This window comes from Doryrhamphus excisus, chromosome 22, assembly GCF_030265055.1.
Source record: "Doryrhamphus excisus isolate RoL2022-K1 chromosome 22, RoL_Dexc_1.0, whole genome shotgun sequence".
NCBI classification, from domain to species: Eukaryota; Metazoa; Chordata; class Actinopteri; order Syngnathiformes; family Syngnathidae; genus Doryrhamphus; species Doryrhamphus excisus.
Window position 1 is genome coordinate 4,330,404 of NC_080487.1, and position 25,204 is coordinate 4,355,607.

At 40.7% G+C, this 25,204-nt stretch overlaps 1 protein-coding gene and 1 long non-coding RNA gene across 5 annotated transcripts in view; one reads left to right on the forward strand and one right to left on the reverse strand.

The window, feature by feature from the left end:
• The first annotated feature begins 56 nt into the window (after positions 1-56).
• The window catches only part of wu:fj29h11 (uncharacterized), a 31,683-nt gene continuing 6,535 nt past the window's right edge, over positions 57-25,204 (forward strand). Inside the window, exons 1-33 of one of the 4 annotated variants that reach the window (XM_058062492.1) lie at positions 57-198; positions 615-704; positions 4,110-4,786; positions 6,406-6,562; positions 6,637-6,902; positions 8,034-8,159; positions 8,244-8,441; positions 10,400-10,540; positions 10,660-10,917; positions 11,148-11,334; positions 11,429-11,595; positions 11,686-11,826; positions 11,904-12,082; positions 12,835-13,016; positions 13,118-13,342; positions 13,425-13,534; positions 14,503-14,718; positions 14,922-15,045; positions 15,127-15,310; positions 15,378-15,525; positions 15,742-15,919; positions 17,653-17,830; positions 18,137-18,263; positions 18,362-18,481; positions 18,714-18,864; positions 19,739-19,851; positions 20,020-20,170; positions 20,693-20,941; positions 21,106-21,318; positions 22,303-22,484; positions 22,610-22,793; positions 23,654-23,796; positions 24,385-24,566. In XM_058062492.1, coding sequence (XP_057918475.1) covers positions 114-198; positions 615-704; positions 4,110-4,786; positions 6,406-6,562; positions 6,637-6,902; positions 8,034-8,159; positions 8,244-8,441; positions 10,400-10,540; positions 10,660-10,917; positions 11,148-11,334; positions 11,429-11,595; positions 11,686-11,826; positions 11,904-12,082; positions 12,835-13,016; positions 13,118-13,342; positions 13,425-13,534; positions 14,503-14,718; positions 14,922-15,045; positions 15,127-15,310; positions 15,378-15,525; positions 15,742-15,919; positions 17,653-17,830; positions 18,137-18,263; positions 18,362-18,481; positions 18,714-18,864; positions 19,739-19,851; positions 20,020-20,170; positions 20,693-20,941; positions 21,106-21,318; positions 22,303-22,484; positions 22,610-22,793; positions 23,654-23,796; positions 24,385-24,566 — 6,032 coding nt within the window. In that variant the 5' untranslated portion in view covers positions 57-113. Of the gene's footprint in view, positions 199-614; positions 818-2,744; positions 2,872-4,109; positions 4,787-6,405; positions 6,563-6,636; positions 6,903-8,033; positions 8,160-8,243; positions 8,442-10,399; positions 10,541-10,659; positions 10,918-11,147; positions 11,335-11,428; positions 11,596-11,685; positions 11,827-11,903; positions 12,083-12,834; positions 13,017-13,117; positions 13,343-13,424; positions 13,535-14,502; positions 14,719-14,921; positions 15,046-15,126; positions 15,311-15,377; positions 15,526-15,741; positions 15,920-17,652; positions 17,831-18,136; positions 18,264-18,361; positions 18,482-18,713; positions 18,865-19,738; positions 19,852-20,019; positions 20,171-20,692; positions 20,942-21,105; positions 21,319-22,302; positions 22,485-22,609; positions 22,794-23,653; positions 23,797-24,384; positions 24,567-25,204 lie in introns of those variants that run through there. The other 3 variants (XM_058062494.1, XM_058062493.1, XM_058062495.1) reach the window with 3 other exon arrangements.
• LOC131109937 (uncharacterized) overlaps positions 2,798-25,204 on the reverse strand; it is a 39,912-nt gene continuing 17,505 nt past the window's right edge. Inside the window, exon 6 of the long non-coding RNA XR_009120804.1 lies at positions 2,798-4,401. This is a non-coding gene — a long non-coding RNA (uncharacterized LOC131109937). The remainder of the gene's footprint in view (positions 4,402-25,204) is intronic.

Genomic DNA, 25,204 nt, shown 5'->3' on the forward strand with positions numbered 1-25,204 from the left:
AAACCCACTGAGGCTGTCTACATCCGGGCTATGCAGGCTAAAGTGCGCATTTGTAGGCTACGTGACGTCATCGTGCTGCGCCAAGGACTATCCAAATTAGAAAGTCGACAAATATGTTCTCCTCCATTGAGAAGTCTGCATTCAAACCAGCCTTCATGGCCCGTAAAAAAAGTCACCATTACGAGGCGAATCAAGCGAGTATTGATTAATTAATACCTGTTCATTTCTTTGTAAATTGTAAGCATTGATATTACATCATTTGTAAGGCAGAATTAAATACGATGTTGTTCCAGGTCATCAAATAATACACATATTAAAATATGTTGTTGCTCATGAAAGTGTTGTACAAATGAATGAAGTTGCCAAAAATAAACAAAGGAGCGATTGATATTACTGTTAAATATATCAGGATTAGTTGGGAGCTGTTACTAAATCTGAAGTAGAACCTCACCTGTAAAACCTACATCTAAAAACTCAACTGTGCTTCTACAATGTCAATTTTGTTTCTTCGCCTTCACTTTGTTTATGTTAATGCTACTTTGTTTCTTGCTCTCCTGTCTGATATGAATTTGTCATGACGTCGTTGTAAACATGATACCACGTGACACAACCAGGAAGGCTGAGGAAGGCTAGCCCATCTGAATTCCCAAAGCTGGTTCGCGGCTGGAGAAGGAGCCTCCGAACGTCTGGCCTTCGTCGACCGGGTAGGCTACTGGCCTAGTCGGCTGCAGACCCTTAAATTAGAAACAGAGTTTTCAGTTTTGAGTTATGCGCATTAGAAAACGTCATTTTGACAATGATAAGCCCCCTGTTGCTGGTAAAAGAACATATCAGCAATATCTGAGCCATTTTATTCGTGAATCATGGCACCGTCAAGCCAAACCGTAATAACACTGTAGGTCACTAACGACAGCACGCAAAGCTGTTCAGCTAGCAAAACGAAGCATTCCCATTGGCTCTCCTTTCAGCACCGGAAGCTGAGGATGCTGCGTCTAATTTTTCAACTGTCGATAATAATAACGTTGATGTGAGGCATTCAGAAACGCTTTATTGAAAAGCCCATAAATACACTTAAATGTGTTCATTTGTTAAAATAAAACAACACAACTCATAACTCCAATAATGCTGCAGAAAGAAAGAAGATTTCCCATCCTGGTGACGTGATAATATGAACATTAGATGCGAGATTTACTGCTATCACAAACTTTGAGTCATACTGATGATTTTTCACATTTACCATTTTCAATATACAACCTTTTGAATTTGTACTATCAAAACTGAATATTTAAAAAAAGTCTGCCTCCTGAAGGGTTAATGATGAAACGTGTTCAACCTGCTAGAAGGCAGGTTGTTATTTTGGTTTCATGTCACTTGATGCTAGTAAGTTTTTAATTTTCATCTCACATGATTAGTCATCAGTGATTCAGCAAACAAAAAGAAACTCGGTCGTGTCAGGTTCTCTAACTTATAAATACTTTTGGTAATATATTGTATTATTGTCAACATTTTTTTTGATCAAATAAACCACTCTTATGAATATATAATAATGATAATAATAAAAATAATAATACAAATTACTGTTACATGTCAGGGCTATCAAGCTGTCTTTTGACATTTTTAGTTTAAAAAACAATTTATAATGAAATCTTTGTGTTTGTATTAGGGCTTTCAAAATGAATGTCTTAATGGCGGCAACTAATTTCATTCATTCATTCATTTTCTACCGCTAATCCTCACGATGGTCACGGGGGGGGGGTGCTGGAGCCTATCCCAGCTGTCTTCGGGCGAGAGGCGGAGTACATCCTGGACTGGTGGCCAGCCAATCACAGGGCACATATAGACAAACAACCATTCACACTCACATTCATACCTATGGATAATTATCATTTCTGAAATTATTATCTGAATTCATGGGAAACGCACGATCTGTTAAATACCTAACAACCTGCCCTCTAGCAGGTTATTATTTTGGTTTCATTTCACTTTATGTGAGTAAGTTCCGTTTTCATCTCACATGATTAGTCATCAGTGATTCAGCAAATAAAAAGAAACTCAGTCGTGTCAGGTTCTCTAACTTAAGTAAGAGCACTTGAGCCCTTCTCCCTCTTTCTCGTAATTTACTGTACATAGTTTTTTTTTTTTTATATAATCCGGGGTTGCATGACGAGGGCACGAACCTAAGAAGGGAGGCCCAGACTTGTTCCCAGTGAATCCTGGGAACTCATCCTGACGTGCCGGAATAACCTGGCCATCCTCACTAGTTGCCCAAGCCACCTCATTATGGACTCTTGTGGACTCTGAGCCCCTCCAAGATTGAGGAGTGTAATCCCCCCCAATCCCACTTCTGAAAGTTTGGGCACCACCACCCCAGCCTGCCATCCCGATGTCCCCAATGGTCAACCAAGATATATCCCTAAAACAGCCACAGCTTTGTGGAGGAATAGTTCTGAGAACTATCCTAAAACAGAGTCTAGAAATCTAGAATTTGTTACATCATTTATCATATGATTTATGTATATGTTGTAGTCATAATAGAATTAGAAGTAGTTTATATCCTAATGTATTATTCATACACACAGTGATAACTCCATAAGATATATATGTGTGTATATATTGTATAGATTAGAAATCACACACATTTACAGTGTTATGTTGTGTTTTTTGAGTTCATGACAGCAGTTTCATTTCCTGGATAATGAAGGTATGAGGCCGGTGGCAACAAGAACACTGTCTTTTACTTTCAGTTTCATTTCTCTCTGGCTGCTGAGAAGAAAACAGAGCAGAAAAGGGGGTGGGGTTTAGACAATAGACGATTAAAGAGGAAGGCTGCCTGGCTCTTTTTCAGTAGTCCAAGCCTCTCTGGACAAGAAGGTAAGACACCGTCTTAGTATTTGCATTTATATATACAGTATATTGTATATTGTATACGCTGATGTGACTCTTGAGTTTACACAGAATGAGGTAGAAGAGTTGATGGTAATATTGCTTCAACTGTTTTTGCAATACGTTTTTAAAGTAGATTTTTTAATTTTATTTCACTATTGAATTTATTCATACAGTAGAACATTTGTGAGGTTACATAATCCATGTTTACGCTTATGCCAGACGTGTTTGGTGGGGCAGAGGTCACGGGTCAGTGGCCTGGAAATGGGTGTGATGTATTCAGTACACACCTTGGTTTTTTTTTTTTATATGGACTGACTGCATGCTGAATGTGAAGTTATACCCAAGATTATATTAAGCACATTCATGAATGTCGTTTGTTCACACTGTAGCTTTATTTGACCACTATTGTTCTAATTCCTTCCTAGGAAGACATTTATAGTACAGTGGAGCCCAAAGGTTCACCAACAAATCAGTTGTGAGGTACACCCTGGACTGGTCACCAACCAGTGGCAAGGCAGCAATGTGTTGCAATCTACTAATTTAATTTATGATACGCTACACTCTTCTGTCGATCTGCTGCTGGCCCCACCTCCGAAACAAAGACTCACAAGACAAAATGGCTCACTCCGTTCATGCCATTGTTCTGTGCAACATATGCGCTATGGTGCTGAAGCTGATGCACAAAGTGAACTCTCTTCACGTCTGTTTGGAGGCGGGTGAAGAGGAAAACAGACACAATATTGACAAACATGACAAAATTATACAATTCATTTTCATTCATTGTGTGATTAATTGATTAATTTCTCATCGTCTCAGACTGAACTAGAAATCTCACAAGATCTTTTGACACAGGATTTTGTGGCACCCCCCTCTTGAAATAACTAAAATCTAAATAAGGTTGCATACCAGCATACAATCTTTATTAAGTGTAAAATCCTTCCAGTAATGTTCTTATGTGGGCGGTTTTGAATTTAGTTCTTAGAATATGCCACAGGCCGACAGTTAACCACTTATATAAAAATGTGAAATCAACATTAAAATAATGTGACATCAATAAACCACAACCAAAAAAAACAATAAGGCATGCTGAGGTGTGCTGATATCACCCACAACCTCCGACTCCTATTAGGCATAAATTTTATTGTTTGTCTTTGAATTATTGTTTTAAACTTGCTTTGTCTAAAATGAATTCCAATATGTTTTTTTTTTCTTTTTCCTGGCAGCAACCAAGATGGAAAATGTACTTGAAGATATCGTGGCCATGGTGAAGCAACACCCAGAAGGGATCCCTGTGAATAAACTCTCTCAATACTACAGCAGGACTTACCTTCGCAACCTGACTATAGCGAACCTGGGCTTTCGGTCCAACGATGAGCTTATATGCTCTCTGGATAAGGATCTGGTTATGGAGGGAAACCTAGTGTTTCACAAGGACCACAAGGGCAATGAAGGTAAAGTTGAAGCTGGGGCTGGTGCAGAGGCTGGTGCTGGTGCTGGTGCTGGTGTTGGGGAAACCTTAAAAACAAAAAAGGAAACAAGGAAACAAAAGAAGATGAAGCAAAATATTACGACCATGATGACAGAACTTCCACAGGGGATTCCCTTGAAGAATCTGGCTGTTACCTACAGTCAGAAATACAAGCAAAATCTGAAATTAGCATCTCTGGGCTTCAGTTCTATTTCTTCCCTGGTCGAAACTTTCACAGATCTGGTACTAGAAGGGGAGCTGGTGTTTCACAAAATCCACAAACCTCGAGATCCACAAGGAGCAACATTGGACAGCAGCCCTTCTGTGGAATCCCACAATCACCACATTCCAAGACTCTTAGGCGAGCCCCCTTTAGTTAACCCTACCTGCTCTGGATTGGACCATCAGGCCCTGTACCAGAGGATTGAGGAGGTCAGTAAATACACGCACCATCACTTACAGAGGTATTGGAACGGTGTAGTGAATTCCTTGATTTTGGCTGTAAACATTTGTGTTTGACGTCAGTAGACGAATATGAGACCAGAGAGCAGCATTTGAATTTTTAATTGACAGGTATTAACATCTGGATCATATGCACAACTTAGAAGATAACGACTTTTGTTTGAATACACCCCTTTTCATGTTGTGTCATATGACACCGTTTATTCAATCAATAAGTAGCACTGAATGTCTTCACTTTTCAGCTTTTGCCTGAGTAGACTGCATTTAGAGGTGAAAACAACATCAAAACCAGAGCGCTGTCAATGGCAGTCGTTGGCTCTAACGCAGGGGTCACCAACGCTGTGCCCGCGCGCCCACGTGGACCACTTAAGGCGCCCGCGAGGCATCTTCTAAAAATAGCACTGGTCACAAATTATCATTGTTATTTTGTGCTTAACGGCAGTCGAGTGGTTAGCGCGCAGACCTCACAGCTAGGAGACCAGGGTTCAATTCCACCCTCGGCCATCTCTGTGTGGAGTTTGCATGTTCTCCCCGTGCATGCGTGGGTTTTCTCCGGGTACTCCGGTTTCCTCCCACATTCCAAAAACATGCTAGGTTAATTGTTGACTCCAAATTGTCCATAGGTATGAATGTGAGTGTGAATGGTTGTTTGTCTATATGTGCCCTGTGATTGGCTGGCGACCAGTCCAGGGTGTACCCCGCCTCTCGTCCGAAGACAGCTGGGATAGGCTCCAGCAACCCCGCGACCCTCGTGAGGAAAAGCGGTAGAAAATGAATGAATGAATGTCTTATAACATCAAAAATTAAAACAAAAATATTTTATAACAAACTCTTACCTCAAGTCAAAGTTCATGTGTGCGCACGTGTCCGCTCACCGCTTTTCTGATATAGTGCTGCGGCGATGAGGAGTTAGCTTTCTGGTGCAGTTTAGCCCCCAAAAACATGTCAGAAAAGCGAAAAAGGAGTTAGGTTTTCCACAGTGATTGGGAGGAAGAATTTTTCTTTACATATTTATATAAATATAAATATGTATATATGTATATAAAATATATTTATATAAACATAAAGCTTTAAGGACGGAAAAGGCCCGTCTGTTAAAGGCAGCTTTGGACAAACAAAAAAAAAAAATCACAGAAAGGTGTTCCCTCTGACTTTCAAAATAAATGTTTCTTGTTAAAAAATATGTTTTTGTTACCATTATTGTGGAAAATAATTAACATTGATATGTGAGCAGTCGCTTCACATAGTGTTACTACTACTATTCCTTTTGTTCTGATTACTAAAAAGTGATCCGAGCAGTTTTGTCATATCCGTGCTCACAAAGTAGCCCTCGGCCTCAAAAAGGTTGGTGACCCCTGCTCTAATGCAAGAGCTGTGTGATTTTTTTTTAATTTTATTTTATTTGTAAACACTGAAGTGGAGGAAATGTATATATTGGAAAAGAGTTTGAAATAGCACACTCACCACAAGAGAGAGCGAGAAGATAGAAAAATCAATCAAAGATGTAAAATCAATCAAGTACTAAGTACCAGATGTGACACATTTTCAAACTGTACTTTTCCAAACTAAAGGTTTTTGATGTGTTACAGGTAACCAGAGTATTCCGGTTGACTGATCCATCCATGGACCAACTGGAAGTTTACTATTTTAAGCACTTTGGTGAAAAGCTTCCATTTGGGCTGTACCTATCCATGTATGATAGTTTGCAACCAAGTGGGCACAAGGGCCTGCCAAGTCCACAGTCAGGTACACAATTATTATGGTATTCAGAAACACAGATTCGGAGTATTATAACATTTGTCACGTTCCTTCCTCTTCAGTACAACAACAGGCTGCTGCAGGCAGTACCGCGTCAGACTCCAACACAAAGACAAAAAGCAACAGTGCTACTGCGTTTAGGGAATTTTATAATACTCAACTGAGAGAGGTCCATAGAGATAATATGCGAGCCCTAGACGCTATGCAAAATTATGGAGAATTCCAAGGTTGGAGAAAAAGAGATCTGGACCCAGACATGATCAACAATCTGATGGAAGGTGTGATACGAGAGCTCGCAGGAGAGGGAGAGCTGGTCACCAAAGAGAAGGTGAAGACCAAAAACTGTTGTTGGAATGTTAAACTGTGCCACTTTGTTTTGTTATGTTTGTCATGAAGTACACCACTCACAAAATCTTAGGGGTATTTAGCGTTTGGGTGAAATGCTCTTAATCTATGGATGCAAGTCAAGCTGTTCAATATTTCAGTGCTGAGGAACTGAATTCAGAACAGATATGTGAGCATACATCTATACATCGACCAAGCCACTTCCTGCTTTCAGACATTGCAGACCAAGACAATACATAACATTAGCGGGCTAGGATAGATTACATTGTCACTGTCTGTCATCTGCAGCTTGCAACAGAGATACAGAGAGCCTGGAAAAGTCACAGAGAGGCATGCTGGTCCTTATATTATATTATATTTTCCTTATAACATATTGGGTAAAAGTTCAGGGACAGTCAAAATTAAAAATGAGTTCACCTGGAAAGGTTAGAGTGCATTTAGGTTCATGCTGAAATTTCACCCAAAAGCTAAATACAGTACAGTAAACCTCGGATATATCGGAAATTCGCTCACAACGGACAGATAAAAAAGAACCGATTTTTCTGTAATGCATTTCCAATAAAAATTCATTGCATATATCGGATTTTTTATAACGGATTTCGCCTATTTCGGACAAAATCTCCAGTCCCGTTCCAATGCATTTCCATTAAATTTCCCTCGCATATATCGGATGGCCGCATCGTGGCGCTGCGATTCGCCGAATCGTGACAGGCCGCTATACGACGTCATTTGCAGTGTTTGCAGCGTTGCCTGCGCGTCCAGGTACATTGGAAACATAGTCAAGGAAGTGCCTTTTTATAACGGATAAAATCCGATTTACGCATATACCGGATATAAATCCGATATTTGCGTAAAACTGACATTTTCCGGTATACGCATATAACGGATTTCGCTGATATCGGACAAAACCAGTGGGAACAATTGAATCCGATATATCCGAGGTTTACTGTATCAATAAGTATAGTAGCGAGTAGAGTAGCGAATGTGAAAATCAACATCTCTGCACTTGAAGCCAACAGTTAAATCTCACTTCATCTGAATCATCTTTAACAGATATTACGCATCTTTTGGAATTTGAAAACCATCACTAATTCATCCTAATACCTTTTCTCAGGTGGTCTCAAGAGCATACAACCTAATGCAGATTTCTTCTACGGAATCAGCAAGGATAAATCCTCGCAATATTCCTGCTCTGAATGACCTTCATTCCTTGACGAAAGAGATATCATTGTTTATACAGGTTAGAAGGCTGTGTTTTTTCCAAAGGAACTATTTCATTTTCTATTCCAGCCAATGTGTTGAAATATCGTTTGTTCCCTGTCAGTCTACTGAAGCGACCATGTCCATCTCAACCCTGTATGAGGTGGGGCAGTCGCTGGCTGGTCTGAAGAACAAAAAGCGCTACGAGGAGCTGAATCTGGGACCGCTGTGTAAAATGCCTCTCATCCACCGCATGTTCAAGATTGACAGTAACACCATGGATGATGATATCCCTCAGATTGAGACGATAGACATCTTAAAGGTTTGGGAATCATTTAGTTAACAGATTTGCCTGTTTAAATCAAATCAAATCAACTTTATTTGTATAGCACTTTTCCTGCAAAGACATGCAACACAAAGTGCTTTACAGAATTAAAACAATTACCACAATTAAAAGGTCTAGGGGTTAGCACACAGACCTCACAGCTAGGAGACCAGGGTTCAATTCCACCCTCGGGCATCTCTGTGTGGAGTTTGCATGTTCTCCCCGTGCATGCGTGGGTTTTCTCCGGGTACTCCGGTTTCCTCCCACATTCCAAAAACATGCTAGGTTAATTGGCAACTCCAAATTGTCCATAGGTATGAATGTGAGTGTGAATGGTTGTTTGTCTATGTGTGCCCTGTGATTGGCTGGCGACCAGTCCAGGGTGTACCCCGCCTTACGCCCGAAGACAGCTGGGATAGGCTCCAGCAGCCCCCGCGACCCTCGTGAGGAAAAAGCGGTAGAAAATGAACCACAATTAAAAGGAAAACAAAGAAACAAAAGAAAGCCCCTCCCTCCCACCCTCCACACTAGACACACACACACACACACACACACAATCTCACGGAAATGCCACCTTTGGGGCCGTCCACACTGGGAGGAGCCGCAGGCCGTGCCATCGGGGGACCAGCACCTGGGTCTCCCAACTCCGACAGACAGGCGGGCCCCCACATTAAAGGGAGGAACCCCCAGCCGGCCGGGTCGAAGGGACCCAAGAATGGCACCCCCTCAGCAGACCCGACACAGCCCCCAGTGTGGAGGACCCCCCCTGAGGAAATACTGGAGTTAAAAGCTAAAGACTAAAAGCATAACATAGGACTAAAAAAGATAAAAACATAAGAAAAGTTTAAAAATATTAGTTTAGTAAAGCAGGCGGCACGGTGGTCTAGGGGTTAGCACGCAGACCTCACAGCTAGGAGACCAGGGTTCAATCCCACCCTTGGGCATCTCTGTGTGGAGTTTGCATGTGGGTTTTCTCCGGGTACTCCGGTTTCCTCCCACATTCCAAAAACATGCTAGGTTAATTGGCGACTCCAAATTGTCTATAGGTATGAATGTGAGTGTGAATGGTTGTTTGTCTATATGTGCCCTGTGATTGGCTGGCGACCAGTCCAGGGTGTACCCCGCCTTACGCCCGAAGACAGCTGGGATAGGCTCCAGCACCCCCCGCGACCCTCGTGAGGAAAAAGCGGTAGAAAATGAATGAATGAATGAGTTTAGTAAAGCCTGGTTAAAAAGGTGCGTCTTTAATCGGCAGGCTGTTCCACAGGTGGGGGCCATAGTGGCTAAATGCTGCCTCACCGTGGGTTTTCGTTCTGGGTTTTGGTTGGCCAGTGCCGGAGGACCGCAGGGTCCGCGGGGGTTGATATGGTAAAAGCAGATCAGATAAATAAGAAGGTGCAAGGCCGTTAAGATATTTAAAAACCAGTAAGAGAATCTTAAAATCGATCCTAATCGTTTAGCATAGTTTGAAGATGGCTCATTAGATTTATTTGTCATGAACTGTATCTTCTATATTCTATATTCATTGGTCCCAGACCCAACCATGATAAGCCAATTTTTGTGGAGTAGGGTTCCTTATTTATGAATGGAATATTTCTACCTTAAAAACCTGATTACAGCCTCAGTATTACAGTATGATTTTTTACATTATTAGAGCCATCTAGACATGAAATAACACCCCTATAGTCACCTTTATACTGCTGTTTTACACCCAATGTAGTAGGCATAATAACAGAAAGTAATATTACAATTTGATCAAATTAGACATAGAGTGTTGTATATTTGCATTTCTCTGTAGATTGGGGTACAATGTGTTATTCTCATTAAGATATCTTATCAGCCACTGGCCAGGCAATAATACCAATCAACACTGGAGATCTGTGATTTAAGATCCAACAGGACAAATGAACTCAAATTTCAAGACTTCATACATGTTTGTGTTTTTCTTTTCGTAGCAACTTCGCAATTTTCGAAGAAAGTCAAACAAGCCCAAAATAGACCTGGCTGAGTTTATGAAGCACCTAGCAGACCATTATAACTGTGACTCTCCCTACGAGCTGGGCATCAGGATCCAAAGTCTTGGGCTGCCCATAGCGGTAAGCTTTCAGTAGACACTTTTGAGTAATGAGCAGTTTTTGGCTGTCATCCTTGAAATTCATTCAAATAAAACATATTGATGCGTGAATGATCAGCACTAGCTGTCTGTCTCCTACAGACATTAAGCAAAGTGAGTCGTTGTCAGCAAGCCATATTGGACAAGGCCACAGAAACCATTCAGAAAGAGCTGGAAGAGGAGACCCTGGAGAATCTGCGAAAGCTAAAGAAGAATATCCTGACTCCAGTACAAGGCATAAGCTCCTCCTTTACAGGGGACATGGACCTCAGAAAAAAATACGCCTCCTTGACCGCAGCAGAGGTGGTACTGAGTGTCTTCTCAAATGCAGAACGGGTGTTCAGCTCCACAATGCTAACGGTAGGTGGGAGAAATTGTCAAGTATTTACCTTTCTTGATAAGATATACATGGATCAAAATCTGACTTTTATTTGTCTGACCTCTCTCAAGTTAATACACCATTTTTATTACAGTAGATCTTCTCAAGGAACAATCGGAATGAAACTTGGATATACTTTAGAGTAGTCAAAAACACAACACAACAACACTGATAATTCAGTTAAAATATTCTGTTCATTCTGTTTTTTCAGCACATCCGGAACTTCCTAACGCATGTGTCAGGTGACAGGCTGGCTACAGCTCTTTTTCAGCTCGCAATCTGCGGTAGCTCGCTGGCTGTCCCACAGGACCAAGTGGCCAAGGAGACGGTTTCCAAAACCAAACAAAAGCAAACAGACGCAGTGGAAGACATACCTACTGCAGAACTTCCCAGTGAATGTAATTAATTAATTAAGGTTTATAATGGGACACACTGTATTCTTTTTGCACATTGATGTAACTAATTCTTTGTAATTTTGTATCCGTATTTCAGCCAATGTGAAGCAGTACCTAAAAGAATGCCTATCCTCAATGACCTCGACCATCCGTTTAACCGACATCGCCTCCCTTGAGAGGAAGTTCACCAAACACTTCAACGTCAAAGACTTTCATTCCTTGGGCAGAGGCAGCTTCTTGATGTTCTTGGTTCAGCACATTCAGGTACAGTACACACAGTGTGTATTTCAATGTCAAATAATGATCTTGGCTATTTTACTCCCTAAACACTCATTGTATTTCTTTTGAGTGCAGCTACTGCAAGACATGCTTGGTTCAGCTTTGATTCTGGGAGGTGGCATGCAACTAGAAGGAAGTGGTTTCAGACCCACCAGACAAGACATATTTGAGTTCATCAAACAATGCGGTCAAAATGCTTCTAGTGGTCAAGACGAAGTGAGTCGACACACTTGCTGAACAAAGCTCCTGTATGTCCTCTATATGAAGGATTATCTTGTCTTCCCAATTTATAGATGTTCCTCATTGAGTTGGCGCTGCGGTCCCATTACGGGGTGCAAGACAGTCGGGACTTGGGCTACGGCACTCTGCAGACACTGGCTAGTCTTGTCCAACGCCAGAAAGACCTGGCTGGAGGAGGAGTGAGCCAGGTCTTCTTTGAGTCTGCCTTATTTGCCAAGCAGGGCATTTCAAGGTCAGGTTTTCTACATTGTCTTCAAAAGTCAGAAATCAAACCCACTCTCCTATGACTGCCAATACTACTGTCTTAGCTGCTCACAAGAGAGTTAGCCTTGAGCCTCGGGCCACATCGCCCTCTTATGGCTGTTACTGTCAATGTATAAGAAATATGTACAGTAAACCTCGGATATATCGGACTCGGATATATCGGAAATTCGCTCACAACGGACAGATAAAAAAGAACCGATTTTTCTGTAACGCATTTCCAATAAAAATTCATTGCATATATCGGATTTTTTATAACGGATTTCGCCTATTTCGGACAAAATCTCCAGTCCCGTTCCAATGCATTTCCATTAAATTTCCCTCGCATATATCGGATGGCCGCATCGTGGCGCTCCGATTCGCCGAATCGTGACAGGCCGCTATACGACGTCATTTGCAGCGTTTGCAGCGTTGCCTGTGTGTCCAGGTACATTGGAAACATAGTCAAGGAAGTGCCTTTTTATAACGGATAAAATCCGATTTACGCATATACCGGATATAAATCCGATATATGCGTAAAACGGACATTTTCCGGTATACGCATATAACGGATTTCGCTTATATCGGACAAAACCAGTGGGAACAATTGAATCCGATATATTCGAGGTTTACTGTATATGAAAATAACCTCATGGTATTATTACACAATTGCCTATGTATTTGATCGTTATATGTATTTTACTAACATTGATTACTAACAAATTTGCTTGTGTTTTACCTCAGTACCACCAGCAGTGGAAGCGGTGATGAGGCCGTGGGGCTCCTTGGGGAGATGTCAAAGATCCAGGCTTTGGCCAGCTTGCAGTCTTGTCCTTTGTTAGAGGATTTAAGTGAATGGAGTCAATGGGACCTCATCTTTAAACCCTTTCATGGCTCCATCAAAGCATTTATTGAGAGAAATGCCGGTAGGTGCTTGGCAGTAATGCAAAATAATTCAAATATATATAAAAAATCAGGTTATGATAAATTGATACAATACTTTTTTTTTTCCATTTTAACAACACAGCTAATACAGGCCTAGCGGCACTGGAGGTGGCGCCATGTTTGTTGCTCAGGATAACCACAGACACAGGTGATAAGGATTTCGCCAATGCTGCCATGACCCTTGACCCCGTCGGCACAGCTGGCCACCTGGTGTCCATCGTTGTGGCCGATGGGATCACAAATGCTCCCACAGCCCTCTTAGCCAATCACGTTCAGAGCTCACTGGCTGCAGCTGTGGCTAAAGAAGGTAACAATCCAAGATTTTGACCTTCAATTGTTTAAATGCAGCAAAGTTAGGTTGCTAAAAAATAAGTTTCTGGCACTTTTAGATCTGTCCCGAGCTGAAGAGGACCTGTCATGTTACAGCACAGTGGCTAATTTCCTTTTGGATTGTTTGGCTCGAATACCAAACAGAATCTGTCAGGCTCTTTTGCAGCAGGTACGTACAGTAAAGGACGCCTCCTAGTTTTTTTTTTTCATTGTGTTCCAACGTCAACATCCAAGTGGATTGTTAAAGCCATTTTCAGGTATATGCACAAATGTTTTCACTTGTAATGAATGACTAATGTGGTTGTTTATACTGTATAGAGGCTCCCCCAATCACTGATGCTTGATCTCATTTCTATCTTTGATTTTAAATGAACAATTCAGGGAATAATTCCTTCCTGCAAATAGATGCCTCCTTTTCCCTTCTCAGAAGAGAAATAACTTCAGGATACTATATTAGGATATTAGGAATTAGGATATTGACCCAGCTAGGATCCTCCTACGCCCCACTTTTATTTGTAGAATTTGTTTTTCGATGGAAGTTATTGCTAAAAATAAATCTTGGTTATTGTATCGTACGACCAAACAGTGCACATAGCAAACCAGCTTGGGGAGTCGAGTACCCACACAAAGCGTCCACACTTTGGTGACTCAGTCACTGTGATGAATAGATTTATATTTACATTTAGACTTGGCACAATAGAGGCAGAGTTTGGCCAGGGAATCCTTCAGTTATCTTTTTTACGTGTGTGGGTAGTTGATCATAGAATGGACACCTCTGTGTCCGTCTCCTTTATTCCTCCTAAAAAAGCACAGTGATGAGTGTCAGACTGTATTTCTCAGTGTTAGAGCGATACGCTTTGAGTTATTACTCCTCACTTATATGTATATGTATGTTGCATTGCTTTAACTACAATTATTCTTTATAAAATGTGTTCACTTTTACATGGTTGGCTGTTTGGAACAGATTGAAATTGTTGATTAATGGGACAAAACAATCAAAGGTGTTTTAAAATCCCGTCATAATAACACCTCCAGCACACAGAATACACACCAGCGAGGTCTTTGCCGGTTAAAAAAAGCATGCTAACATGAAGAGCATTTGATATAATGACAATTATATATTCATGTGAATTTCAGGTGTTTTTGGAGCCTTTTTCCAGAGTCTTGGGTCAAACCAAGTCAAAACAAGTCCTAATCGCTGTGGCTCAGTCAAACTCGAGACACATAAACTGTTTGCATCGACTGGGCATCGTCCTGGGCATCACAGAGTGGGTGAAGGACTACCAGAAAAAGCTGACACCCTCACAGTGCAAAAACGACATCTTATATACTGGGCCTTTGGTGCAAACACAGGTAAACTGCAAACCGGTGCTTTATTTGATTTCTTGTTTTTTGTAAATAATTTCAATTGAATTCTGTTTATGCAATGATCATTTATAATCAATGTATATTATTTACATGGTAAATATCTCAGTTCTACAAGAATAACAATGGCTACGGTTCAATAAGAATAATAGTGTAAAGTGATAAGGTAACGTTTACCTTTCTGACTTCAGTCTAATTTAGACTCCGAGAGCAGTAGTCTTTTGAGTCTGAACTTGAGTGAAGACGGATATCTTGACATAAACACAACCGACAGCAGCCGTACCTCCCCCCATCTCAACCAGAACCCTCAACAAGGTGAACAACAGGCATAAGCATATGACTTCCTGTTTTCAGGTGTAGCTTGGAAACAATATGATAATTATAATTTTCCATCAGGCACTGCAGAACAAGAAGAGCCATCAGAGGAAGAATCGAATGCAGAAGAGCTGATTGAATCTGCCTCACTAACGGATGAAGAGATGTCCAACGACAGCAGTGAGTCTCAAGGTGACCATGACGATCAGCCAGAACATCTGGACCCTACAGTAGATTTCCACAGAACCATCATTGAGGAAATAAGGTTTGTGTTCTTTTCCTTATGAGTGAAGTAAAGGTATATCAGTATATCTTTATCCTCTTTGCAAAAGGAAAAACGAGTTTGGTATTGGTGTGGAACTGACAGCTGAAGGGCAGAAGCTAATGCAGGTCCACCAGGAAAGGCTTGGCAGGAGCTTGGATCGTCTCTCCACGGAGCTCTACAGCAAAGACACGCATTTTGTTCTGGAACTCATTCAGGTGTTTGGACTATTAAGACACTTAATGTAAAAAATAACATCTTCTTTCTTCTTTCTCTCGCTTCTTGTGGTTCATTGGTTGTTCACGTCATTAACCAAGCTTCTATCTGCATAAAAACTGCATATAGCCTGCTTTGGAAAATTGTGTTTCCAGTACTGTTGTCCATATAATACATCATAGTTGAAATACTGTCCATTCTAACCTCCCGTTTTTCAGAATGCAGATGACAACAGTTATCCATCGGATGCTGGAGTTGTTCCAGCTCTGGCTTTTGTGGTCGAGAGGGACTGCATCACCGTTCTCAACAATGAGATCGGCTTTCAGGAGACAAACATCAGGGCCATTTGTGATGTGGGTCGTAGCACCAAGGGGAAACACAAGTATGGCTACATCGGTAAGAATGTGGATCATTCATAATTATAATTGTGTTATTATAAGCATTGAGGGGTTGCATTCAAAGACACCACAAAATGTTTTCAGTATGGGATTTCCAAGCTGGTAAGAATATTCACTTTTTTGATTATTTAGACCACACATATGTACATTAGTGTGCATCAAAAAACACAATTATTTAATTTTGATATGACTGGGTACTAAAAGTGTTCCAATATATGTAGAAACAACACATACAAAATATTTTTCCAATACATGATTATTTAGGGGTGCCACCATACATCTGTTTTTGTGGAATAAAGTGGTGAACAGTTCAATGGTCGCCATGGAGATTTGAGGTCAGCAAAGACTGCAGCTCAAGAACTCTAAGGTGATATTTATGTTTTTGTTGGTATTTATACTCCTATTACATATTACTAGCAAATTTTTGGTTTTGTCTTTGTAATTTGAATGATTTGTAGTCATATTTATAGGTATTTAGTGCTCATTGCCTCTACTGTAGCTAACATTAGCTAGCTAACGACAGTTAGCTTATAGCTGAGCAAGCATAACATCAACAACAGTAATATAGAGTAGACAGTATTGCTGATGCCTCATATTTATTGAGAGTAGTACTGTAGTACTACATAATGTGATATACACTTGTCCATTTATTATTTTAGGCACACAACAACTAGTTCCTTTCAGACTAGCAGTCGCAGCTTGGTTTTTGGTCTGGGCCCCCTTTGATAACCCTATAGAAAATTATGGTATTTATACTCCTATTACATATTACTAGCAAATTTGTGGTTTTGTCTTTGTAATTTGAATGATTTGTAGTCATATTTATAGGTATTTAGTGCTCATTGCCTCTACTGTAGCTAACATTAGCTAGCTACAGTTTGCTAATGACGGTTAGCTAATAGCTGAGCAAGCATAACATCAACAACAGTAATATAGAGTAGACAGTATTACTGATACCTCATATTTATTGAGAGTAGTACTGTAGTCCTACATAATCTATATACACTTGTCCATTTATTATTTTAGGCACACATTATTTTAGGTCTTTGGTCTGGGCCCCCTTTGATAACCTATAGAAAATGATGCTGTATAGAAGTTCATTGTACTCAACATTTCCATGTCAACTTTTTGGCAATTAGACTAGAAATTTCACATTTTCTGAAATTTTACAAAAGTTTATGTGTGAGGTGGCACCCCTAAATCTCAATGGATTTCCTCAAAACTTTGCAAAAGACATTTTTATGTTCATGTATCGTAAAGATGTTCAAATGTTCAGTACAACGTGTCGGAGTATTGTTCTTAAAACAACAGTTTCCACAGTTTACAATTGTTTTCTCTGAAAGTGGGGGTAAAAATGATGCGCAATGTGTTGAAACATCACCGAAGAATAGACGATGGACAGTCAGCTGCAAAGCATACATTTGGAATAACTGCAACTTATGCATGACAACAGACAAGGGAGGCAGTTTCACTCAGAAAAAGGTGAGCCCAGACAGCCAGGGCAAGTGAAATATAACTTCTAAACATTTGTGGAAAAATCTAATCCAACCCTCAGTAGGGTGTATCGTGAACAGGTCGCTCGTCAATTGCAGGGCACATCTAGAAAATCATACACACTGACATTCACGCTTTTGGACAACTTTGAAAACTCTCGTCAGGAAGAAGCCACAGACTCCCCAACAGAGGTTTGAAATCTCCTAACTTTCCTAACTGTCTATTTGATCTCTGTAGGACAAAAAGGCATTGGCTTTAAGTCAGTATTCAAGGTCACAGACTGCCCAGAGATCCACTCCAACGGCTTCCACTTGTTTTTCGACAAGACCCGCGGCCCCATGGGATACATCCTCCCTCACTGGACCAATGATGAGAGGCCTTTGGACCCACTGATCAATGACACATTGCAACACAGGTGTGATAGCTCGTCATGATTTGAATGCAATCTATGAAATATTCACTGCAGTTTTTATCTTATAGCAAGGGTGTCCAAAAGGAAAAGCGGTGGAAAATGAATGAATGAATGAGTTATGTATATATTTCAAGAAAAACTGCATCCCTATTTCTTCATGAAACACTTTTGTTCTTTAATATTTTGACTTTATTCTTATAAAATTACTTCTGATTTGTCAATTTTTTGCTGCAAATTGGCCTCCCCTCCCTGACTTATAGCTTGACTGCACAGTTGAAGAACGAATCTCAGCATTTTTTCTTTTACCAGCTGGAACACCAAGATCTGCCTTCCTCTGCGCTCGGAGAGCCATCAGACTCGAAATTTGTTCCATGATGTGCACCCTTCCCTGCTGCTGTTTCTGCACCGTCTGCGCTCTATCACCATCTACACTCAGGTAGCGCCGACATTTCCATGTTATGAAAAACTGCAACATGCAAATAAAGAAGTAGTCACGGAGTATATTTAGATGTACATCTCTCTGACATTCTGCAGGCTGAGAACCGACTTGTGACAATGAGTCGTAAAGACCTGACTCATAATGTGCTTGAGGTGGAGCATTCCGATGGCACCGAGCGCTGGCTAGTGGTCAAAACCACACTGAAGCCCAAGATGGTGATGCACACATTTCTTACACGCTAGTCCATGCAGAAACACACTCAGATTCAAAACAATACAAAAACACTTGAATCCATCAGAATTCCTCCTGGGAAAGAAACCTAAACAACATCAAAATGAAAAAGCTTTTAAGCAGAATTAATAATTGCATCGGAATTCCATGTTCGACATTTTATGAAGGATTTTTGTTTTATGTTTCTCTCTCTATTTTGTTTTTTTCCCCCTACAGATCAAAGAGAACGTTGAATCAACCGAGCTTGCCCTGGCCTTCCAACTTGCCACCGACAGTACAGGAAGTGATGTCATATGTCAGCCACAAAAACAGCCTGTCTTCGCCTACCTGCCTCTTCGCAGCTTTGGCTTCCGCTTCATTGTTCAAGGTTTAGTTTTGCTTTATTCATATTCATAAATGAATAATTCTGTACCATATGTTCACGTCATATAGAAGTACACATTTTTGAAATTAATTGGTAAGTCTACAACATACAACCACTATTTAGTAACATTTGGCATAGTTTGTCTTGCAAAACTATGCAAAAAACTAAAATCATGTTGAATTTCAATTTTGCACATGCAGTCCATTAAGCATTAATCCAACGAACCAATCATGGCGCCAGATTCTTCTTCTCCTAAAGTGGTGTATTATTGGGGTGAAGCCTGGTGATTATGGTCTGGATCACAGCAGGAAGACAAAAGTCTTGATTTTCAAACGGGTTGAATACATTTGCAACCTGAGCACTTTGTTCATTCATTCATTCATTTTCTACCGCTTATCCTCACAAGGGTGATGGAGCCTATCCCAGCTGTCTTCGGGCAAGAGGCGGGGTACACCCTGGACTGGTGGCCAGCCAATCACAGGGCACATATAGACAAACAACCATTCACACTCACATTCATACCTAGGAAACTGGAGTACTAGGAGAAACCCCACGCATGCACAGGGAGAACATGCAAACTCCACACAGAGATGGCCGAGGGTGGAATTGAACCCTGGCCTCCTAGCTGTGAGGTCTGCGTGCTAACCACTCGACCGACGTGCAGTCCACCTGAGCACTTTGGCGAAATAAAATCTATAAGATTAGAACGTTGATTCAGAACTGCATGAAAACAAGAGCAGGAAACGTTCAGAGATTGCTTATTTTTGCCATAGTCGGTCGAGGAAATGTCATCAAATGTCCATCTATACTCCAAATGAATAATCATGATGCTACATAACATCAAAACTGTCGCTGTATTTCTCTTTCTTTCATGCAGGTGACTTTGACATCCCTTCTTCTCGGGAGGATGTTGACAGGGACAGTTCATGGAACCAGTGGCTCCGGTCTGAGATACCACAACTCTTCCTTCAGACCATGAAGGTCTTCATTGTAAGGGGGCATCTTCAGAACTTTTAAAGCAATTCTAGTTGAACATGGATCCTATAATATGAATATGTTATGTGGAAGCAGGTCTCGAAGCTTTTCTGAAATAATTTCAAATATGTAATCCAACTTCCTGTCTGTTTTTCTGCTGTGTTTTATTCTTACTCCTTCCAGGATCACCCAGACTTTACAGGGCTTAAGGGTCTCTGCCAGTTCCTGCAGTTTATCCCCCTGCCTGATGAGTTGTTGGACTTCTTTAAACCTGTTGCCAGTCAGATTATCCAGTTGCTCAAGGGCAAGGCCTTCCTGCCTACACTGACCTCAGGTATCGCTCACACCTACTTGAAGTGGACATAGACTGAGAGTGAGGGTCTTGGGTCATAGCATTGAATCTAAAAATAGCCGTAAGGAGAACAATCGCGCCTCGTCCCGTTGTGCTTCCAATTTAGCGGCTTCACTCTTATGAATTATTAATACGAGTTTCCCCACAATGCATTGCGTCTGAGCAAAACATTACTTTGGTGGACAAGCGGCATAGAAATGGATGGATGGCATTGTAATGTCAATCAGAGGAGCCCAGAGGGAGGCTGACATCACTGCAGTGCCCCGGTAAGCACGAATGAATGTGTTGCCTCGACGCTATGCATTATGGGAAAATGTTTAAAGACTTCAAAATACGCTCAGCCCAGAAACAGATCAGGCCAATATACCAGATTACAGTTAACAGGAAGTTTCTTGATATTTGGGACTGGCTCCAAAGCAGGCCTTAGCAAGAGGAATTCTTGCACATTCTCGGTTGTTTACATAATTCTAAGCACCGTCCAATCACTGACTTCCTTGTTTCCAGACGGTCAGGTTGTGTACAAGCTCCCATCCCAAGTGGCAGTCTGTCGAGATGCTGTGATCCGCACCGTGATCGGCCAAGATGAACTGGAAAAGCATCTGTCGCTATCATATCTCCATCCTAGTCTAAGCCCCGCCCCTCCTGCCTCTCTTCTTGCCCACCTGGGAGTTCGAAACCTTCGGGGCTCTGATGTTACCATAGTAACCACAGCTATGGCCAAGCAGCTGATGAGAGACCAGAGTATCCACACTGGTGAGTGGATTTCTACGTTAAGGGGCGTGATAAAGTTAACCCGTGACTGCTACGGTTATTTACAAATATATATATATAAAAACATACATTACATACATGGTGGTGGTGTTGTGTTGTCACGTCGATAAATATGCTAAAGAAAATATGTGTGAATGCTTCTCTAGATGCTGGCCTGCATCAGTTGGCCAGACTTCTTGTTTGCAACTTCAGAGCTGTGGAGCACGGCTATGGGGAAGGAGATGCAATTTTACAGAGTCTTCGGAGCCTACCCATAATTCCTCTGGCTGATGGACGGGTGGTGGCACTAGATGGGGAAGGCGTGTTCTTCCCAATGGAAGAAAGCAAGACCAAGAAAAAGACACATGAAGCCCAAACTGGTAATTATTGACTTGACAGTTTCTATATTTTAAGCTTTGACTCAAATTCTCAATGATCCTTTTATGCATTTTGATTTTATCTTATGTATTTCTTATGAGTTCCTAACTTCATGACAGAGCTGGTTTTCCTTTTGAGACGAGCACCCACTCCAGCAGTATCATAGGAAACAGGAAAGATGCACAGTGGTTTTGCTTTTATTGCTTTTATACAAGCTTTGGTTTCTAAATTGATTTGAACCTTTTCCTGCTAAAAAAACAAATATTGAAGGATCTTAGTGAAAGGTCGGGTATGATACCATATCAGTGAAGGTAGGCTTCCAGGTCAGTGAGTGCAGTGGACTGCAGTGTTCTGTGTGGGTGCCATGGGAAGTCAAGTGTACAAAGTTGTGTGTGAGAGAAGAAACCACAGAGCGAATCACTGTGAACTCTTTTAAAATATTCAGTGTGGGAATGTAGGCCACCAACAGTCTTCTGTAACACGTCACAAAAATGTCTTTAAACATCCATTGTCATATTTACCGTAGCTTTAATTTATTTACCTAGCTTAGGACTAGGACCTAGGACTTTGGTTTTGTCAATCGTGCTTGGGCCAGGTTATGAAAAAACCTGCATTTTAAATGAAATGTATACAGGAGGTCCAGCATTTATGTACGAGTTCCATTCCTTCGACAACTTTGGAGGTTGCATTTTACTGTAAATTTGAAATTACACCTAAATTATACCTAATTATCTCACGTCCCAAAGACGCATTTATATGTATTTTTCTTTTTTTTACGCGAGAGGCACAGACGGATTCATTGAATTTTTATCTAATTTCTGATGTATCGCTAATATAAAGATTAAATATATCAACATGTGAAGCGTGAACATGAGAGACCATCTCCACACTACGTAAGAGCTTCAATACTGTGCAGGAACCTTGATAGTTGCTCTTCATGTGATTGGCAACTGACCTCAAATGTGTGGTGTCTTCTCAACCTTCAGGATATTTGTCTGCATTGTACAAAGATGTAAACGTCATACATCCGTCTCTTCTGAGCTGTGTGGAGCCTTTGGAAAGTCAGCAGCTGCAGGAGCTGCTGAGGAGACTGGGAGTTCATCAGTTTGAAGCCCAAGAGCTGCTGGAGCAGCACATCTACCCAACACTAGAAACCCAAAAATGGAAGGTACATACAATTCATGTACAGTACATACCCTAAGTATATGCTGCATCAATAAACCTTGATTTGTTGATATGGGAAATTGTATTATCATAACGCCATTGCTGTCATAATTTCACCTGTGGTCACAGTCCAAACCGGAGGAGGTGGTAGTCAGTTACTTGGTGTTCATCAAGCAGCACTGCACCTCCAGCCAGGAGTACTCCGACATTGCAATGCCCGTCCTCACCAACAAGGGGCTGCTGTGCCCACGCCAAGACCGGGTACACTTCTCTGAAGCCTATGACAACGTAGACCTAACAAAGACATTGCCTGGTACACCCGCACACACATGCACTCACAGCCTTAATCTGCTTTTGTTGTAATAATAATGATAATAATAATAGTAATTATTATTATTATTATTATTACGTATATTATTTATGTATTATTAAAAATGGCATCATTGAGAAATGACATCAACAATCAAGATGGCAATTTTTTGGGGCAGCCTTATGGTACATATATTCATTATGTAGCCCCTGGTTTTGTATTATTATTATTATCATATATTATTATAATAATATCTTATATTATAATTATAATATATATATTACTTTATTATTATATTATATATATATTGTATATATATATATATATATATATATATATATATATTATAATTATATAATAATATTTTTTTACAAAAAATACATTTTTTATTATTATATATTATTTTATTATTATATTATATTTTTATATATATATATGGTATATATATAATATAATATATATTATATTATTATTATAATTATAATAATAATAATAATAATAATAATAATAATAATAATACAAAACCAGGGGCTACATAATGAATATATGTACCATAGGGCTGCCCAAAAAAATTGCCATCTTGATTGTTGATGTCATTTCTCAATGACGCCATTTTTAATAATACGTAAATGTTACGAAATGAGCTACATCGCAATGGTGCCATTTTCCTCACATGTCAGCAATTAATGTCAATAATTCATTGACAACTTCTATACATTTTATCCCACCTTTTAGCAGGGCCAAATGTAATGAATTGTACACCTTTAGCGCCTTAGAATGTTGAGTTGTATTCATTGATCATACGGTTTTTATTGTGAGTGATAACCTCTAGTGTGTTATCTACCTTGCCACCCATCAACCAGGCTGTGACTGGGTTCTGCTGAGCCCCAGCTATGTGCAGGCAGACCATGATATCGCAGGATGGAGGCAACTGTTCAGCAGACTGGGCGTCAGAGATGGCCTCATCATCCGAAAAGAGAGACAGACGCTGACGCCCAAAGAGCTGGTGAGAACAACATTGATGAGCGCTGAAGCTCACAAGTTCAAATATTTGGAAAAATTACAAATCAACAACAGCAAAAATGGGAAAAATTTGCAAAAAATGCAAAAAATTTTGCAAAATTTTAGCATATCCACATGTGTTGCTTTACATGCAGCCAGACAGCGCAGCAACATTTCTTCTGCTACAATATCATCGGAAAACAGAAGGACGCTACAAAACTACTGTCCCTTTAAAATTCCTTATTCTCATTCCTGCTCCTATTCTCTCTGGCCAAAGTCCCACATAGATGTGGAATGGTTGCAGTAGTTTGGGGTTTGATTTTCATTTGAATTGTATAAGTGTTGCCTGACTCAGACAGGAACTTGTGTACTCGTCGCTGTTTTGCAAGTGACACGAAAAAGCAGGTGGCAAATGGGGACGATTTGAAGCTCAGCAGGTCGTAATTCCAGAGGCCTGTTTTAGCTTGAGCTGCAACCAGAAGGCAATGTGGATTTGTTGTGATGTTACATGCAGTACATAGATACCGCATTAGAGGTTGACAACGTTGTCACACATTCCGAAGGGCTTGAAATAATATTTTACATTTCCCAGGCCTCCAGTCCCTGGTCAGTGGAAAGCGCCACGTGGCCCCAAACTTGTGGGGAAAACTACGTGCTTGACGACTACCCTTGTGAGGAGTTCCATGCTTTGGCCACTGCCCAGCTCGACGCCCCCCGCCTCCTGGATCAGAGAAGGGCATTGCTAAATCTTCTGGCCACCAACTGGGACACGGGGTAACGCACATTTCTTCTTCCGAGTCATGTCCTGTCATATGAATATTGTCCCATTTGATAAACAAGTGCAGAGGTAATCACATAATAATGTCTAGACTGAAGCAGATAATGGCGCTCATGTCTGTCAGGGTCAGATTAATCCTTTCTAATGTGGCCATTTGGCGATTAATGGTGCTCACGCTTTTTTGTCTTTTCTATAGAATCAGCATCAGAGACTTTTTTTTGAGGTTTTGCTAACTCGCAAGTAGAGAGCTAGCAACCTAACCGGTAGCCTTCAAGTTATTTCCTTTAAACTTAAATAGCCAAAAACTTACCACTTCCACACGGATAGGGAGGATAACTATTAACAGTTATTTAACCTTTAACATGAACATTAATCAAACGTAATAATTTTTTCTGGGTACATGATACCATACAGCATCCATATCAAACTTGCGCGGGCCGCACTAACATTAAACTTTCATATCAAAACACGCGGCCCGTGGGCCAAATGTGGCCCACAGGACACTAGTTTGAGACCCCCGCCTTAGTATCTATCTGTATCATATCTGTAATGTTGGAGCAGTTTGCAGATACATGATGACCTGCATTAATTAAACTGCAGACAAAATAGTTTTTAATTAGAGCATTGTTTTTAA